Source organism: Erpetoichthys calabaricus, chromosome 4, assembly GCF_900747795.2.
Source record: "Erpetoichthys calabaricus chromosome 4, fErpCal1.3, whole genome shotgun sequence".
Lineage (NCBI taxonomy): Eukaryota > Metazoa > Chordata > Cladistia > Polypteriformes > Polypteridae > Erpetoichthys > Erpetoichthys calabaricus.
The window spans coordinates 157,595,506-157,615,745 of NC_041397.2; the positions used below are offsets into that span (position 1 = coordinate 157,595,506).

General features: G+C 38.1%; 1 protein-coding gene across 1 annotated transcript in view; it reads right to left on the minus strand.

The window, feature by feature from the left end:
* Positions 1-20,240, minus strand: part of LOC114651160 (glutamate receptor ionotropic, kainate 1) — a 694,443-nt gene that overhangs the window by 13,524 nt on the left and 660,679 nt on the right. Inside the window, exon 14 of the mRNA XM_051925745.1 lies at positions 17,451-17,668. Coding sequence (XP_051781705.1) covers positions 17,451-17,668 — 218 coding nt within the window. The remainder of the gene's footprint in view (positions 1-17,450; positions 17,669-20,240) is intronic.

Consider the following 20,240-nt stretch of genomic DNA (forward strand, 5'->3'; position numbering starts at 1 on the left):
GTTATGTTACAGCCTTATTCCAAAATGGATTAAATTCATTTTTTCCTCAGAATTCTACACACAACACCCCATAATGATAACGTTATAAAAGTTTACTTGAGATTTTTGCAAATTTATTAAAAATAAAAAAATTGAGAAAGCACATGTACATAAGTATTCACAGCCTTTGCCATGAAGCTCAAAATTGAGCTCAGGTGCATCCTGTTTCCCCTGATCATCCTTGAGATGTTTCTGCAGCTTAATTGTGGTAAATTCAGTTGATTGGACATGATTTGGAAAGGTACACACCTGTCTATACAGTATAAGGTCCCACAGTTGACAGTTCATGTCAGAGCACAAACCAAGCATTCCTATGAAGTCATAGGAATTGTCTGTAGACCTCCAAGACAGGATTGTCTCGAGGCACAAATCTGGGGAAGGTTACAGAAAAATTTCTGCTGCTTTGAAGGTCCCAATGAGCACAGTGGCCTCCATCATCTGTAAGTGGAAGAAGTTTGAAACCACCAGGACTCTTCCTAGAGCTGGTCGGCCATCTAAACTGAGCAATCGGGGGAGAAGGTCCTTAGTCAGGGAGGTGACCAAGAACCCAATGGTCACTCTGAGCTCCAGAGTTCCTCTGTGGAGAGAGGAGAACCTTCCAGAAGGACAACCATCTCTGCAGCAATCCACCAATCAGGCCTGTATGGTAGAGTGGCTAGACGGAAGCCACTCCTTAGTAAAAGGCACATGACAGCCTGCCTAGAGTATGCCAAAAGGCACCTGAAGGACTCTTAGACCATTAGAAAGAAAATTCTCTGGTCTGATGAGACAAAGATTGAACTCTTTGGTGTGAATGCCAGGCGTCACGTTTGGAGGAAACCAGGCACCGCTCATCACCAGGTCAATACCATCCCTACAGTGAAGCATGGTGGTGGCAGCATCATGCTGTGGGGATGTTTTTCAGTGGCAGGAAATGGGAGACTAGTCAGGATAAAGGGAAAGATGACTGCAGCAATGTATAGAGACATCCTGGATGAAAACCTGCTCCAGAGCGCTCTTGACCTCAGACTGGGGCGACGATTCATCTTTCAGCAGGACAACGACCCTAAGCACACAGCCAAGATATCAAAGGAGTGGCTTCAGGACAACTCTGTGAATGTCCTTGAGTGGTTCAGCCAGAGCCCAGACTTGAATCCAATTGAACATCTGTGGAGAGATCTTAAAATGGCTGTGCACCGACGCTCCCCATCCAACCTGATGGAGCTTGAGAGGTGCTGCAAAGAGGAATGGGTGAAAATGGCCAAGGATAGGTGTGCCAAGCGTGTGGCATCATATTCAAAAAGACTTGAGGCTATAATTCCTGCCAAAGGTGCATCGACAAAGTATTGAGCAAAGACTGTGAATACTTATGTACATGTGATTTCTCAGTTTTTTTATTTTTAATAAATGTGCAAAAACCTCAAGAAAACTTTTTTCACATTATCATTATGGGGTGTTGTGTGTAGAATTCTGAGGAAAAAAATGAATTTAATCCATTTTGGAATAAGGCTGTAACATAACAAAATGTGGAAAAAGTGATGCGCTGTGAATACTTTCCGGATGCACTGTAAGGACAGGAGCACTTCTGGGTCAAGAACTATATTAAGGACTGGTGGGGACCCAGCAAGCGAGCCAGAGTTGGGAGGGAGAGTGACGGAGCTACTGGGAGGAGAGGAGGAAAAGAATTGAAATATTGATTATTGATTTATTGTGTATTGTGGTGGTGGTACTTTGAAGGCACAGTGATCAAGGAAAAAAGAAATTCAAATATTTCCTGGTGCTTTTACCTAGTGTCTTGGACGTTTGTTTAGTGGGTTTGAGGAGCGATAGCGCCCTCTAGTGTCACAGTGGGGTAGTCGGCAGGATTTTCTGGCTGTCTTTTGGCAGAAACCTGAAATAAATTCTGTGCACACAGTGCAAGACAGTGTCACAACAAACCCATTTGCCGGTCCGTCACGGGGAAGAAGAAAGCAAAGCAGACCGATAATACAGGGAGAAGTCAAGCGATCAACGTTGTCTGTGTTCAGGACGACATACGGAGTGGCTACACGTATCAGGAGAAAAGTCTGGATGATGGCGTCCAAGACGAGGTATGTGCCGGGGAAGGGATTGATAACATTTTCAAAGTAATACACTTTGTCCCGTGCTCATACCTTGTAGAAGGAGATCATCCGGAGATTTTGCAAGAGGCAGGAAATAATCCCGAAGATGGTAGTGTGCTTTCCGAGGTTCATTCGAGCACTGAAGACTTCCACCTACAGTTTGCCAGCGAGGGACACGTGACATACCCAGAGGAATGCTGGGATTAGAGGAGGTCAACATCGGCTCATCTGCTGCTTTAAAGATATCTCGATGGACTTGGACTTTCTGAAGGGGAAGGAGGAGGCGAGCAAAGCATCGCTCACCCCACACAAAGGTAAGGGGGTCCGGGACATGACTGATAGATCCGCCGCTAAATTAAAACAGGTGGATCACAGTCGGCCATTAGCCGCATTCCAGAACTCCAATTCCCAGCTGCCCTTGCGAGACCCAACGGAGCATGCGCCAGAAACGGCCGATTTAAATAATAATATTGATGTGTGGGAGCTGGAAAAACTACTTCAGCATGTACAAAAATTTTAACAGATCGCGTCTTCAATTAAGAAGATTGTGGAGGAGCTGGAAGCAGCGGCCAAGGCGCTTTTGAAATGGGTAGAAGAGTACCTGCAGCAGTTTGGTCCGGACCTTTCGAGATGGTTGATTCGGCGGTACAGGTGAGTTCTACCGGTACCGTACAGGACAAGGGGATGCAGAGTGCAGGGGCAGTCTGATCGACTCATATCTGCTGCCAAATAACTTTACGTCCTACACATGATAAAGGGGTGATGACCGAGTGTTCAGTGGAAGGGTTGGATAAGTCAGAGCGGCTGGTTAGTGTTGACTTCCGGTATTTCGACTCTTGAAACATCAGCGCTGGTCAGCCGTAAAAATAGAGGGACAAACAGCAAAGGGTCTCTCTCTTATGCATCGAGAGACCCAGACTGTAAGATTAAAAAGGAGGTCCCGGGAGAAAAGCAGGGACCTCCTGATAGTACAAAAACTACCTGTTTTCAGTCTCGCAGGGTGAGACTATTGGGAGGAAGGCGGCTGTGCTATGAATGCCGCCGTCTGGGCCATATGTGGAGAAATTGTCCATGGAGAACCAGGGAAAAAGTTAAACATGTCTGCAGTGTCTCCACACGGTTCTCCTATGATTATTTTACAGGACGAACCCACAAACCAGCCACAGCAAATGGCACCTCCTGGAGGAAGACAACCCTCGCGGGACTGGACGCTGCGCCCCTCAGTGCTCAGCTAAGGGTGGGGAACTGTGATGGACGGCCGGCAGCTCATCCCGGCCAACACACACAAGACGCTAGATGGTGTCTTCCCTGCAGCCTAGAGGTGCCCCAGATTCCCGCAGGGCACTATGGGAGTTGGAGTTTGGCTTCACAACCCTGATGGGTACAGTGGGTGCCACCGTGTGATGCTGCAGGGAGACGAGGGGATTTTTGTTTCCCGTATAGCCTGGAAGTACTCCCAAGTCATGGGGACGGAAGAACAGAAGTACTTCCAGGGTGAAGAAAAATGCAAGTCTTCATCTGTCCCGGAAGTGCTAATGAATGACATGGACAGAAGGACAGGAGCACTTCCGGGTCAAGAACTATATAAAGGACTGGTGGGGACCCAGCAAGTGAGCCAGAGTTGGGAGGTAGAGTGACGGAGCTGCTGGGAGGAGAGGAGGAAAAGAATTGAAGTATTGATTATTGATTTATTGTGTATTGTGGTGGTGGTGCTTTGAAGGCACAGTGATCAAGAAAAAAGAAATTAAAATATTTTCTGGTGCTTTTACCTGGTGTTTTGGACATTTGTTTAGTGGGTTTGAGGAGCAACAGCACCCTCTAGTGTCACAATGTTTACTGGCAATAATGTATTTAGCCACGTTTATGTTTCACATGAGCTATTAAATTCAATAGAATTAAAAGTGTTTTACTCCTGATTTTCTTTTGTATTCAATGTCTGGTGCATCACGTTGCAGTGTCCAACAGTAGTCAGCAAGCATTGACGGATTCCAGTTGTCCTGGTATCGTTTCTCCATCGTAGCAATGTCCTGGTGAAACCTTTCACCGTGTTTGTCACTGACAGCACCAAGATTTGTGGGGAAAAAGTCCAAGTGTGAGTGAAGGAAATGAATCTTGAGTGACATGTTGCACTTCATTGTCTTGTATGCTTTTAGAAGTTTGTCTACCAGCTGAATGTAGTTTGGGGCTCTCTAATTGCCCAGGAAATTGTCAACAACGTCTTTGAAGGCTTTCCAGGCAATTTTTTCCGGCCCAACTAATAATAATAATTCATTACATTTATATAGCACTTTTCTCAGTACTCAAAGCGCTATCCACACAGGGAAGAACCGGGAAGTGAACCCACAATCTTCCACAGTCTCCCTACTGCAAAGCAGCAGCACTACCACTGTGCCACCTGTGAGGACTACTAACAGATCTTCAAACCGCTTGTCACTCATAACATGTCTGATCTGGGGGCAAAAAAATGCCCTCTTTGATCTTGGCATCAGTTATTCTTGGGAACATCTGTCTTAAATAACGAAAACCTTCACCTTCCTTGTTCAGTGCTTTCACGAAATTCTTCATGAGTCCCAGTTTTATGTGAAGAGGAGGCAAAAATATCTTTGCCGGGACGACAAGCAATTCATGTGCCACATTTTCCTGTCCTGGAACTAACTTTTTATGGAGTGGCCATGAGAATAGTGCAACTCTGGCACGGCTGTCCCATTCACAGATAAAACAACAGTACTTTGTATAGCCGAGCAGCAGTCCTAGTAACAGAGCAACGACTTTAAGATCTCCACAGATATTCCAGTTGTACCTGCTATTCTGGATGTGCTTCAGCAACAGTTCCATATTCTCATACGTTTCTTTCATGTGTGCTGCATAGCCAACAGGTACTGAAGGATAAGCGTTGCCATTGTGTAGCAGAACAGCTTTCAGGCTTAACATTGACGAATCAATGAAGAGACGCCACTCTTCCAGGTTGTGATCACAACCCAAGGCCGAGAACAATCCTTCAATGTCACAACAGAAACAGAGACTGTTGACTTGTTCAAAAAACTTGGTTATATCATGATGTCACCCCGAAATACAGAAATTTTCATACCTGGTGACAGCAAACACCATTCCTGCAGTCTCGAACCCAGCAGCTCGGCTTTTGCTTTTGATAGACCCAAATCTCTGACCAAATCGTTCAATTCAGACTGTGTTATCAGATGTGGATCGCCTGATGAGCACGGTTCAAAATCTGGGTCAATGTCACTGTCAGTACCCTGCATTGCAGTTTCTTCATCTCGTTCGCCTAAGGTCCAATCCTCTGGTGGTTTCGGAATTGGAAGACTGCCGTCATATGGCACATGTCTCATTGTTGAAGGCAGATTAGAATATTCAATTGACTTCTTGTTTTTGGCAGAGGAACCAGACATATTAGTCAAACAGAAGTAACGGTCCGTCACATGGTCTTTCTGTTTTTGCCATATCATCGGAACAGCAAACGGCATCGTCTTTCAAGTGCCTCTGAGCCAGGCTCTCAGAATGTCAGCACATGTCACACAGCAAATGTGAGGCGCCCATTCCTTGTCTTGATCACCAATTTTGCAGCCAAAATACAGATGATAAGCTTTCTTCACAAGAGCAGTCATCCAGCGTTTCTGAAGCGCAAGTGTATATTCGCCACAGATATAGCAGAATGTATCGTGGCTGTTACGACATTGATGAGACATATCGCTCGACACCAAAACATCTATAGCATCAAGCTTACTTATTGTTATATTGCTACAGATACTATACTTTACTATACTGATACTATACATATACACTGACTATCTATTTTTTTTCTATCTGTCCAGCTCCATGCTTACAATAGAGCCTGCTTTCCTCACCAGTTTGTCTAGGCGTGAGGCGTCTCTCTTCTTTATGCTTTATTTTAACCAAATGAGCAGGATCTGTGTATGCAAGCCACCTTTATAGCATGCTGTGATAGTGTCAAGCTCGTTCAGATCTGCCCAGGATGTCAACTTCCACAGAACAGCTTCCAACGTGGCCTGATTCCATGCCTGGACATGCCCAGGCTGCACAAAACCGTTGCTGATAAGTTACTTACAGGAGCGAAAATGTTTGGATACAAATATAAGAAAAAATCATGACAAAACTGAAACGGTACGTGATGGGTAAATTTTGATGTGATATTCGTCATCAGCACCCAAAAATCTATAAGAAACACCCAAAAGTGTTCAAGAAGCAAAAACTTTGTTGTGCAGTGTTATTAAACATTTGTTATCTTGGAAGTAAAGCTGCTTTGGTAAATGATATATTAAGTACAAAATCTGATTTGTGTCTTCTCAAAGAAACCTGGCCTAGGAAATCTGACCCTTTTCCCCTAGCTGATGTGTCATCAAATGGATACACACTGCTTCATAAATCTAGAGATGCTGCTAAAGGAGGTGGCCTTGGAATAATTTGTTGTGGCAAATCACTTCTAAACATTTAGGCAACCTCACATTCTTTGAGACACTCATTTTAAATATTAAACAGATTCCGGCACAATTGCAGTGCTAAATTACAGACAACCAGGGCCATATTCATTGTTAATGACTGAATCTGGTAACCTTTTATCTGATTTGGTTTTAAATTATGATCATGTAGTGTTGATTGGGGATTTGAATGTACACACTGATGTGGAAACTGACACTTTTTCCAATTTTTTTCCTTTTTGTTAAATTTAGTATGATTTGACAGTTTGTCAGTGATCCAACTCATAATCATAATCACGCATTAGATTTAATTATAACTGACAGAGTTGAAATTTAAAATTTAAATATCACTTCAATGAAGCTATTTTTTTCACCACTTAATTATGTTTGATTTGGTTCTGCCCTTACCAATACACTCACAGATTGAAACAAACACAGTGCAGCTTCTAGATTGTAACTCTGCTTTAAAAGTTAAAACAAAAATGTTTAAAGCACTTAGAAACTCACCATGGTTTAATGAGATAAATCAAGCTCTTAAATTACAAAACTGGAGCATAGATGGAGAGCAACAACGCTGCAGGTCTTTCAAATTGCATGGACAGATAGTATTAAAAAATATAAAAAACTCTCTTTAAAGCATCACTCAGACCACTATTTTAAAATAATAAATAACAATAATAATCCTTGTGTACTGTTTAGAACAGTGGCTATTTTATTAAATGGGAATTCAGAACTACAGTGCAAAATACCAACAGACATTAACAGTTCAGAGTTTATCAACATTTTTAATGAGAAAATTAAAAGTATAAGATCCCAGATTTGATATCCTCTGAAAGAAGTTACACTGTAATTACGCTGTTAGACTTAAGTGCAGTGTTTGACTCCAGTGACCATTCAATTTTACTACACAGGCTGGAAAATGACTTTGGGCTTACACAGACACTGTACTTGTCTGGTTTAGTTCTTATTTATCAAATCAATTCCAGTCTGCACAGATATGTGTTGACAATACTCCATCATTATACAGAGAAGTGAGGTATGGTGTCCCTTTCTTTTAGACTAAATGATGTTTGTCAGATGTTGTCCTTAATTAGATGCTTTAGTGAATTAAAGGAGTCAATGAATGAGAACTATTTGCCTTTGAAAACACATGAAACAGAAATGTAAATTTTTGGAGAGAAAGATGCTGATCGCAACAATATTTTATCACTATTTAACTTGATTGGAATCACCATTAGTTTTACTGAATCAGCCCATAAACTGTGTTATGTTTGACTCTAGCATGTCATTTAAAGTGCAAATTCCAAAGCTGTCCACAATGTTTCTTCCATCTTAAAAATGTCGGAAAATTAAGGTATTTTCTAAATATGCGGGATACTGAGAAATTAATTCATGCATTTATTTCTAGCAGGATTGACTATTGCAATGTAGTATTCACTGGATGTTCAAATTGTTTTTATACAGCTTTCAATTAATTCAAAGTGCTGCTGCAAGAGTTATTACAAGAACATGAAAATACAAACACATAACTCCAGTTTTTAAATCCTTAAACTGGATCCTAGTTAAATTTAGGGCTTATTTCAAAATCCTACTTTAAACATATAAAGTCTTAAATGGCCAAGGGCTGGCTTATCTGAACTTATCATCACTTGCAAACAGCACATATTAAGATCTCAAGATACTGGTCTGTTTATTATTCCAAGGATTATTAAAAATAACAGTGGGAGGTCAAGTTTTTAGTTACAGGGACCCCAAGGCTCTGTAATGGTCTGCCTACTACTATAAGAAGTACCCCTTCAGTCTCAGCTTTTAAATCCAGGCTGAAGACTCATTATTTCAGTTTCACATACTCTGACTAGAGCTGCTGATTAACTGTGCATACTGCATCTCTGTTGTTAAGACATTAGTACTAAAACATAAGTAATGTGATATTTATAATTTGTTACTAACACTCGACTACTCTGTTTCTCTTCTTGGCACATGTGGTACTTGGTGCCACTGCTGTACTGACATGGGAAAGTCACCTCTGGTAAAGGAGTACTGGAATCATTGGGTAGAATGGTAGTTTCATCATACTGGCCAGCCCAGCACTGAATCAGCTGTAGGATGGCTAGTTGGGCAGAGGTGGCTTGTTGGTCGAGGTTTCCAGGACTCTGTATCCTCATATATGATAGTTCTGTATTTAGATGAGTGATATAATCTATTCTTGTATTTTGCTCTGTAGTTTGTACTATTGTATTGTATTTCTGAGGTGGAAATGATAGATTGGCCATCTAGCTCTGTGAAAAGGATTACTTGAGTTCTGTCTTGTGTATTGTATTTACCCCATTTTTGACACCCATTGCACGCTCAACCTACATGGAGAGTGGTCTCTCTCTCTCTCTCTGAATTGCCTTTTCCAAGATTTCTTCATTTTTTTCCCTACAGAAAATTTGTTTAGGAGATTTTTTTTGTCTTTTTAGGGAGTCAAGAAACAGTCAAAAATAGTCAAAAAAAGGTCCCGTTTAAAGTCCATTGCAGCTTTGAAGTCCTTGTGTGGTGTTGGGCTATACAAGCAATAAATTAAATTGTTGTTGTTGTTATCATGAAGGGAATTAGTACAGTGGATTGAGACTGTTACTTCAAAATGAGTCCAACAAAAACACGGGGACACAGTTGCAACCTTTATAAGGGTGAATTTAAACATTAGGAAGTTTTTCTTCATGCAGAGAAACATTGACAAATGGAATAAGTTACCAAGTAATGTTGCAGACAGTAGGACTTTACTGATCTTCAAAATTAGATTTGATGTTATTTTGGAATAATTTAGTGGATAGAACTGGTGAGCTTTTTGGGGTGAATAGCCTGTTCTCATCTAGATTATTCTCATATTTATGAAAATGCGGTTATCAGTTTGAAAAATCTGAAGAATAAGCAATGGACAATGAGAACAGCATTTTTTTTGAAAATCTGCTTCAATATTTCAGCTTTTGAATTGCAAGTTTTTTGTAGTTCTTCATAAAGATTTTCACTATGCAATTTTTCTATTTTCTTGAAAAGATTTACTGATCATCTTGAAGATAGAGAGGAAGGTCTGAATATGTGTCATTGTTGCCAACTGTGGCAAGAATATTATTTTTTTATTCTTACAAATATTTTGTGTTTAACTGTTTATATTTGTATTTTATTTCTGTGTTTTAATCAATAAACTAAACTCTTAATATTGATTTGGTCAAGATTCATATCTTTTTTTGGTCTCAGGTGTATGGTATTAACTTAGGACTTTCTCTGAAGGGCTAATCAAGGTTAGGGATGTTACATACAGATCTGTGAGACAATGGCCCGGAAAAGGTGACTAAAACCATCAAAGTATCAACACCTGGGGCCTCATGTATAACGGTGTGTGTAGAACTCACACTATAACATGGCGTAAGCACAAAAGCGGGAATGTGCATACGCACAGAAAAATCCAGATGCAGGAATCTGTGCACAAGCAAACTTTCACGTTCTTCCACTACATAAATCCCGATCAGCATGAAAAATAACGCACGTGTACGCGCCTTCTGTCCCGCCCCAACTCCTCCCAGAATTACGCCTCTTTGAATATGCAAATCGATATAAATAGTCTTCTGTGAAAAGACAATGGGAAAAGCACGGGGGAAAATATAAGAATTTCAGCGAATACCAAGTGGAGGCAAAGGAAAAACGTACTATTTGTTGGTTTAAACAGTGGTATAATCAACAAAAGGAAATTGATCAAGTGACATAGTGTCGGAGAAACTTGAAAGCTCAAGTTCACAAAGTCGCACAGTGCCCGAAATAAAAACGAAGTCACATATTAAAGTCGGCGTGAAAAGGCGAGTTGTAGCCCACGGTCTGAGTGTCATATGAAAGCTTATTAGGGTAGAGAGAAAAAAAAATAGGCACACAGTGGGAAAAAAAGCATGAAATGTCAACTTTAATCTCAAAATTTCCACTTTAATCACGTAGTTTATTTTGTCATTAAAGTACAACATCATAAACTTCATCTTAAAATCGTTTATTTTACTAGTTTCTCAAGTAGCACGTTAAATGCTTTGTTCTGTATTTGATCTTCTATGTGCTCTATGAGTGTGAATCACTACGTGCTTCCGTTCTTTCTCTTTCTCCGACAGGACACAGAATCCATTGCATTCGCGATATTACAGCTCTGAATAATTAAAATACTGAGATGTATACGTGATATCTTTTTCATGATGATAGGAATGAAAGCATGTTATTAAACATGGGAACACGGCGGCGCAGTGATTGTTCATATCTCACGCAAGAGGCTTGCTGCGCCATGTGCGACCTTCGATGAAATAATTTATTACAGAAGTACTGTCTCTTTCAAATGTACTAACCTCCAATTCCTGTCCTTACTTTTCTTTCTCCAAAAACCCAATCGCCACACAATCAGCTCTGTAATAGACTTTAAGCCATCTGTAAGCTTAGAACGGCGATTCTTCAAAACTTTTAAGGAACATTGAAATATCTTCGTAGTACATGTTTAATTATTCTGTCCGTCTATCCTTCCAATGTCGCGTCAGCACCAGCAATAATACAGCGCAAGGCAGGAGCTATCCGTGAACTAGCTAGCGCTGCGGCACTGTGTCCTCACACGTTTAATTATTAACAATACAGATTATTTAAATAAAGTTAAAGCTTTATCTGTATACTATAAGCAACATATTTTGCTGCATTTCATCTTAAAAATGATATAGTCATCATATGCGCTTTATAAAGTGGCGCAGGTTGTGCAATATTATAACTGTAGTGCAAGTTTACAGTGAGGTAATTGTACTTATAAGTACAAACAGTTCTACAAGGAGCACTTGATGGACTGATTTGAGTGCGTTTATAGTTCTTGAGATGAAACTGTTTCTGAAACGCGAGGTCTGTACAGGAATGGCTTGACGCGTTTTGCCGTGGTTGAGGTAGTGTGTGCTTGAAACTGTATACCGATAATTCTCTTTCCGATCAGCTGCTGCTGTGATTCCCCACTCAGATACAGTGATATAAATACTCCGAGTGGTGCAGTGAGAGTAATATGGAAAAAGATGATCCACTGTGGCAACCCTTAACGGGAGCAGTTGAAAGAAGACGAAGATGCAGTGAGCGTAACAACGCTAAAGCAGTTATGATATTTGTAATACTATGGCTATTCCCTGGACCATTATATTGCTACAGGTTAATTACAATCAGATGCATTACACTAATAAACAATATGCAGTTAATTTCAGTGTATTTATAAAGCCGCGTCAGGAATGTGGGACTAAGAAAGAAAGGGTGACCACACAGGAACAATAGCACTGCTTTGACGCTGGGTGCCGCCTGTCTGCAAAACCGAGTGGAGAAATTGCGTACGCCAGGGTATGAGGTACTGTGGAAATGTGCGTGGCTTTACGCCAAGTTTTTATACATCGCGATTTGAGCAAGGAAATGTTGCATACGCACCGTTTATACATGAGGCCCCAGGTCCTCGCACCAGATATTTAGAACTTCAGGATGAACCTTAAAGGCCCTAAGGTTACCATTCCGTACACATCTCTCACCCCTTAGCCTAGGAAAGAGAGGTAGATAAAGTGGGAATCCCTCCAGGCCCAGGCCTGGACGTAGACACAGACCTAGACTCAGTAAACACTGTCTCATCCACAACAAGACATAATTGTAGAGGTTTCATGGAGAAAACACTGGAAGAAAGAAAAAAACGTCCTTACTGCATATGTTTCTGCAGTTCTTCTGTCAGTCACCAAGTTAAGAACTGTATGTTAGTCATCCGGTGTTCTGAATGTGACAGTGACAGGCATTTTTCTGCTCTTCATGATGGTGTAACACCTTGGTTTAAATTTAAAAACACCAGCCCCTCTGGGTAGCTTGGAGGGGAGGAGGTAAAACAGTACACCCTACAGAAGCCACCTCTATTTGCATAGAGGTCTGAGGATATGGTTCTATTAGGAAATCATTTTTACAAATTAGTCTTATTTCTGTTTAACCCAATGATCAGCCTGACAAAAGTCAAAGAGTGTATGCCAACCTGTGTAACCCAAAGATACAACTCTTAAGATGCCAATTCGTTTAAACTGAACAAGAAGAACAGTGATGGGAAGGGCTGGCAAATGTGTAATACATTTTGTTTAATTAAAATCTAGGAAATGTGAGGAGTATTGTCATCTGTAGTCAGCAACATTCATCCTTTGCTGAGGAACAACAATGTATTAAGAAGGGGACCATTATCCCTATATGAAGTCTACTTTTTATACTGAATCTTTAAATTGATAATTCTGACTTATTCAGAGTTGGCAAATGAAATCCCAAACAAACATTGGAAGAAATGAAGCTAACCTACTTATTCTCCCCAGAAGTAGTCATATCATGATCCTGCTCATCCAACATTATAATGAGCAGGTCATGCATTAGGGATGTCACTTCACAGAGAATAATTTATGAACATCCAGTCTGTGGATTACTGATGGAAAATCAGTGGTACTATTCATTGTGTTGTATGTCAAAGACTACAGAAAGGAATGCAAACACAGAAAATAGTTACCCATTGAGAACCTCAGTACTAACATCTCTTTCTTCTGTGTTGGACTAGATATTTTACACCAATTGCAGTCACCTTCCATACTACTATGGAAGTAGTATTTAACAAGTGTTGGGTGGTGCTATTCACATGCATACTGAGGTTATTGAAGCAGTGGTTAACTTTAGTTTTACACATACTTTCTGACTAGGGGTGGGCGGTATGACCAAAATTCTATATCACTGTATTTTTCTAAATTATCCAGGTTTCACGGTATTCAACTGTATTTTTTTCCCATGCCTGAGTGGATGTTAACCACATTTTCCACTGCAGTTACTGGCTAAGAATAACCTTTTCCACTGTCAAGTGCATTGTACATTGTACAAAAAAACACTTTAATGTGCACACAAGTATTAATACAGGTTTGCATGGCCCCATAAAGTGATAGTTTTCAAGGGGGTGGCACTAATGAAGACAAGGAATCACACTGCATGACAGATGCAGTCAAAATATAGAACCTTTTTATTGAACAAATTTTGCAAAAACTTAAACTATAATTTTGACAACATATTTTCAACCATCCAAAGAGGCATTTAGACTTAGTAAAATATCCAGAAGTGCTTGTCAAAAGTTGTATTGCACTGAACATGTCTTAGAAAAGGAATAAATAGTAAATATTTTTTGTAAAACAACTACACTTTCTGTTAATGTTAACCATCTCTGTCCACTGACACATTAAAGTGACTTTTTAAACAACTTTACCATCATTAAACTGCATAATATTTAAACTAATAAATAATAACAATAAAATAAATAATAGTATTATTACTGATAGTTGCACTATTACTTCAAGGCTTCAAGCCCAGGTGCATTACACAGTATTCACCAAATTAAAATAAAATAAAATAAAAAGTGCAATCTTGGTGATGACATCTTTACCAACTGAACCATCATTTAGGCAAACTGCATTAATATGGACCTTGCTTCAAGCTAAGCTATATGCATAAATAATAAAACTAAAACTTGCATTTATAATGCTATGTGTGGTATAGCCCTACAGAATCGTATTAGGGCCACGGTGAAGAAAAAAAATATGGACACGAGGAAGAAAAAATCAAACTATATGTCGAGAATAAAGTCGACATTTCCACTTTATTCTCGCCGTTTATGTCGAGATTAAAGTCGACATTTCCACTTTATTCTCATAGTTTACTTTATAATTAAAGTAGAATGTCGTAAACTAAACTTCATCCTAAAATCATTGTTTAATTTACTAGATTTTCCCAAACCCCGTCATAAGTTAATGTAGCACATTAAATGCTTTGTGTTAAGTGTTCCCCGACCCAGTTGTTAATTACTACGCTTCTTAAACTGACTTCTCCCGCACTAAGAGGAGACAGTGATCACCGCACAGAATCCATTCACTTCATGATATTCCTGCTCTCTGAAAATTTAGAATGCTAAGATAAATACTTGATATCATTTTCATGATGAAATGCATTAAAGCAGGTATTAAACAAGCACGGTAGTGAGGCAGTAGTGCTGCTCCCTCGCAGTAAGGGGTCCCCAGGTGTATGTTCAGTGTAGAGAACTTTATGGCAGGTGTGACGAGGCTCCAAAGAACTGGATGTATGAATGGGTATCGCACAGGTTTAACTTAAATATTGTGTAAATGTTTGGTTTGTGATCTGGTGGTCGGAAACACTAACACAGAATTCAATGGATGTTCTTCTGAGCAGGCTTTCTTTATTCCACGCGTGCTGTCTCTATCTGACGTACCAAAACCCCAATTCCTATCTTTCATTTTTCTTTCTCCACATAACCAATCACCACACGATAAACGTCTTTGTGAAATTAAAACTAGTTATAAACTTAGCCCACGGAGTGTTCAGAATTTTAAAAATATCTTCGTTATACATGTTTAATTATACCATCCATTCAGGGTGGCGCCCATCCCTGAATGAGTCCCCAGCACATCGCAGGGTGAATACGAGCAAAACATACATTAGCAGGGTCAATATAGCATAATAAAACCCCACATTCTACATGACTTTGAAAGGAAACTGAAGTAAACCCACCAGAAAAACATGCAAATGCAAGTCAGGGTACAACCGAGACACCCTTGCTGCAAGGCAGCAGTGCAACCTCCACGCCGCGGTGCCCCCACGTGCTTTAATGCATTTCACCATGAAAATTATATCAAGCATTTATCTTAGCATTCTAAATGTTCAGAGAGCAGGAATATCATGAAGTGAATGTATTCTGTGCGGCGATCGCTGCCGGGGCCTCCTCTTAGTGCAAGAGGAAGTCAGTTTAAGAAGCTCGGGGAGCACTTAACACAAAGCATTTAATGTGCTATATAACTTATGACGGGGTTTGAGAAAATCCAGTAAATTAAATATTCATTTTATGATGAAGTTTAGTTTACGATGTTCTACTTTAATGACAAAGTACGAGAATAAAGTCAACATGTCGACTTTAATCTTGACATAAATGGCGAGAATAAAGTAGAAATGTTGAGAATAAAATCAGCATGTCGACTTTATTCTCGTCATAAGCGTCGAGATTAAAGTCAACATGTCGTCACACTATTACACAGTACCCAGGTACATTACACTGTATTGAAAACAAATAAAACAAGTACAACTTGGCTTGCAGTATTATCCAGTAGTATAGAAACAGTATTCACACATTTGAACATAATGGTCCACATCTGACCTTTTTAAAACCAATACATGCCCTTGCATGGCACTGACAATGGCATGTATTGATATGCCATTGAGGAGAACTTGGACTGCCTGTGCAACCTCTGTAGGGTCCAGGTATCGCCTCATGCTACCAATAGTGACATTGACCATAGCGAAATGCAAAACTAGTGAAAAAAACAGTCAGAAAAGATGAGGAGGGAAAAATGTCAGTGGCCTCCACCTGTTAAACCATTCCTGTTTTGGGGGTCGTCGTCACTCTAGTGCACCTGTTGTTAGTTTCATTATGAAAGCAGCTGAAAGATGAGATATCTAAAATGTATTATGTAGTCAATATGAAAATATCTGGAATTTTTTATTTTTAAAATACATTTCTAGATATCATAAAATAAAATTATGACAAGCCAAATAAATATTTGGCAAAATTAATTTCAGATATCTTAAAAAAAGCATTTTTTAAACAATTTTGTGAATTGCATTTGAGGTGTACCATTGCAAGATATATTGAGATTTCTATAGATGAATTTTTACATTTCTGTAATCAAAATTTGTCTTGCCATAAATTCTATTCTCTCTTTTCTATTAGCACTATTGGCATTTGGTTTGTATCAATGCCCGTTTATTTTGAGGTTTGCTAAAAATGTTGTGGGCAAAAAATGTTTGCGATTCATAACAGTTAAATAAAATGTATTGAGATCTACATAATTGGTGTTTAAAACGTCTTTGTTAACTCTCTCTGAAAATGCTCTCTGAAAATGTGGACATGCTAATTTTCTTGAAGAAAATATTCACTGTTCAGTTTACAATGTTCCCAGCTTCAGTAAGTGTAAGCTAATATAAATTGATATCTGTATTAAGAAGAATTCACCTTTTACATGTTAACTTGCTTATTTTAGTTACCATCATTTACTGGTATTAATATGCTACTGGCTTATGAGAAATGTTAACTCAGTTGTTCTTGTTTGTTTTTTGAAGTGTTAAAAGGAGAGTGGTTTACTTAGTTATTGAAAATACATTGCACAAAATTTATATATATTTATTAATCTTTTTTTTTTTTTTTAAATTGCACTGTGCCTCAACACCCACACTACCATGAACTATATAATTGCAATGCACATTGTATCATTTCATCACTAGGAGCTACTGTGAAATTACAAAGTGCCCACTACTAGGATTCCAACAATTTAAAAGCATAAATCCAATTTGTATAAAATTTAAATGATCTCAATAAAGTTTTGAAACACTAATTACTAAATAAAATGAACAAGTCTGCATTTTAACATCCAGTAGTTACAACACCTACAATAAGGAATATAAAGTGTTTATTAACAGAAATAAGAGGCATTACAACAATAGAATTCACTTGAATTGTTGGAATAGATGTATTTTTTCTGTATTGGAGATGAATAAATGTATTCATAGTAATTCAACAGTAATTTTATTTCATTTTCTAAACTGCTTAGCCCTAAACAGGGTCCTGGGTGGCTAGAGCCTATCCTAGCTAGCTTTGGGCCCAAGCCAGTAACAAACCCTAGACAGGGCGCCAGTCCATTACAGGGTGAATACACACACATGCCCCAGCCACACCCAGTGATAAAAGTATACAATTTTACATAAAGAAAGTAAATACTTGTAATATAATATTTACCTTAAAAAATGTCATGGTTGATCCATCTCTCACAGCTCCATATTCAATTTTTGTTTGTTTTGCCAAGTCATCAGCAGAATCAATTGGTGACTCCATTCTTTCAACAGTAAGGAAGGCAGCCAGGTTAGCAGTATATGATGATATGATTATTAATGTAAAAAACCACCAGATTCCACCAACTATTCTGGTGGAAAGGGCTTTGGGCATCAGTTCTGATCCTAGTACATTAACAATAAAGAATGTGAGAAGTTCAAAGCATTAAAAGGTATATATCCAGTAAATATGTAATGAAAATATGTCTGCTGTAAACGTCTGCATAACATCAAAGAACAAAGCAAGTAGACAAAAGATAAGTAAATAGTAATTAGAGTGCTCATGAACTGAATGCAAATATGTTTCTAAAATGTATCATTTTTCCTTGACACTTTGTATTAGATAAAAATATATCAGAAACCAAAATACACTGGTATGTGACACCATGTTATAGTGTATTACAGCTGATGCAAAGGAAGCAACTTCCAAGGAATTACTAACAACTGAAACACAAAGTTCATTACAAAATTACTTTTTTATATTCTAAAAACACCTAACCTGTGATGCTGGCCTTTTCATTTACTGTTCAATATGTCTACTACAGTCACATGGACACATACATTTTTAATATGAATGAAAGTTGTATTGCTATAGAAGACAACATAATAACAAAACATAACATTCTCATACCTACTTAATCTAGTCTACTGTATACTAACATTATTGATTGCAGAAAGACATATTAATGCCATAAAGTCACAAGGAATAAGATGTTTAACTGTTTGATTAACAAAACTCATAATTACCTGATAGTGAAATAAACTAAAGCTATTCACAACAATAAGTATGCAAGTCATATCTTATAACACACAGAGTGATCAAAATCTAACAGAGCAAATTGCTTCTCAACTCTGATTTCAAAGGAGAATTGTGATTTAAAATTTAATGCTACAGTCTGTGAATTTTTAATTTCATTTTTATCTACTTTTAATTAAAGGTTTTGCAAAAAAAAGGTAACTTAATCCTCATGTTTTTGACATTAGTATTGTCACCTTACAGCTGCAGCTTCTTGAATTCAAATCATGACTGAATTGTCTGTTTGGAGTTTGCACATTCTCCCTGTGCTTGCATGGGTTTATATCCAGGTTCTTAGTTTTTCCTCACACATATCAAAGATTCACATATCAGGCTAATTGTTAATTCTAAATTGATTTAGTAAGAGTTGTTCTGAATACATGCACACCCTCACCAGGCCAGTACAGAGGTCCCAATAATCTTTTTTAACATATCTTTGGGTTCTGGGAATAGACCTGAGTACTATGGGAAAGCTGCCAAACACAGACTAAACATTACACAACTATGTCATCCAAAACAATTTCTGCAGGCTGTTAAATTTCATTAAATTAAAAAGTTGAAAGAAAAGGTTTCTCTAAATGCCTTCAGAAACCACTAGTTCATATTTTCACCTTTCTTAGATGCAGTGTTGCTTTATTATTTGCTTCGTTCATTACTATTCAAAAATAAAAAAAAAATTCAGCACAAAAGGTGATAATTTGAGTTTATTTGCATATAAATTTTCAATGCCACCATTTTTTAATAAATGAAAGCAAATCAACTAATTCATTTGCATTTAAATATAGAGAATTATTCCTCGATTTAATTTAAATGCCTTAAATTGTTTCACTTTAAAAAATGCATTTTAAAAAACAATGTTTTTAGTAAGAGTTCTCAAACCTATTTAATGTAATTCATCTTCACTAAGAGTCAAAGCCTATCCCAGCAGCTTGAAAACTAGCCCTGGTCAGGGCACCAGTCTATTTCAAGGTCAAGTGGTACACAGTAATAAATTATAATTACAGTATATCACTTATAGTGTAGTTTTATTTCTTTTCATAATCTTACGACATCTCCACCATCTGTTATGGGAGTTGAAAAATAAAAGTTGATTCTTACAAAGACTATTTTTATTTTTTGTATTTAAGATTTAAGATTTGTAAGAATGGGTGGTTCATCTAAAAATAACTTAAAAGAATACAATTTTAAATTTTATTAATGAATGTGTACACCAGTTTAAAGAGAAACTTTTTTTTCGATTGTACCTTGCTGTTTATTGAAGGTAATAGTGTTTCTCTTAGTGTTCACCCCTATTTGTTTATAAGATTTCTGTTTTGTCAAACAGTTTTCACAACAATTACAAATTATTATTCTCAGATGTTCCAAATTCTTTTTCGCCATCTATTTAGATCATTTTAATGTTGAATGTAAGGAATTTTTCTTTTGCTACATTGCAGGCTTCAGTCATCACTTCAGCTTCCTCCACAGGGCTAAGATCTGGGTTTATGGAGACTGAGTAATTTATTTTTAAATTCTGTAATAAATGGCATTTTAGTGGTCTATTTGTATTTGGAGGTATGTGAAACACACATAATGTGTTTAGTTTGATTTTTATTTTTTACAAAAACTACAGGTTGTGCTATTAAATAGTTTATATTGTTTATACTTTATATTTAGTTGAGCCGAGAAGTCAAAGTTGTACAACTACTCAGATATATAGGTAGCATTGATTTATCTGAATTTTCTCTCTCAATCTCTGACTAAATAGTTCTAAACATCATGAACATCAGCAAATAGTTAAAATTTCAATCTCAAAAATCAAGCAGAGATAACAGCAAATAACAGATAAATTGTCATTGTATCAGGTCCAGTCATATATTAAACTTAACCATTATATCTGCAGGGTACTCTGCCTTTGTTTTT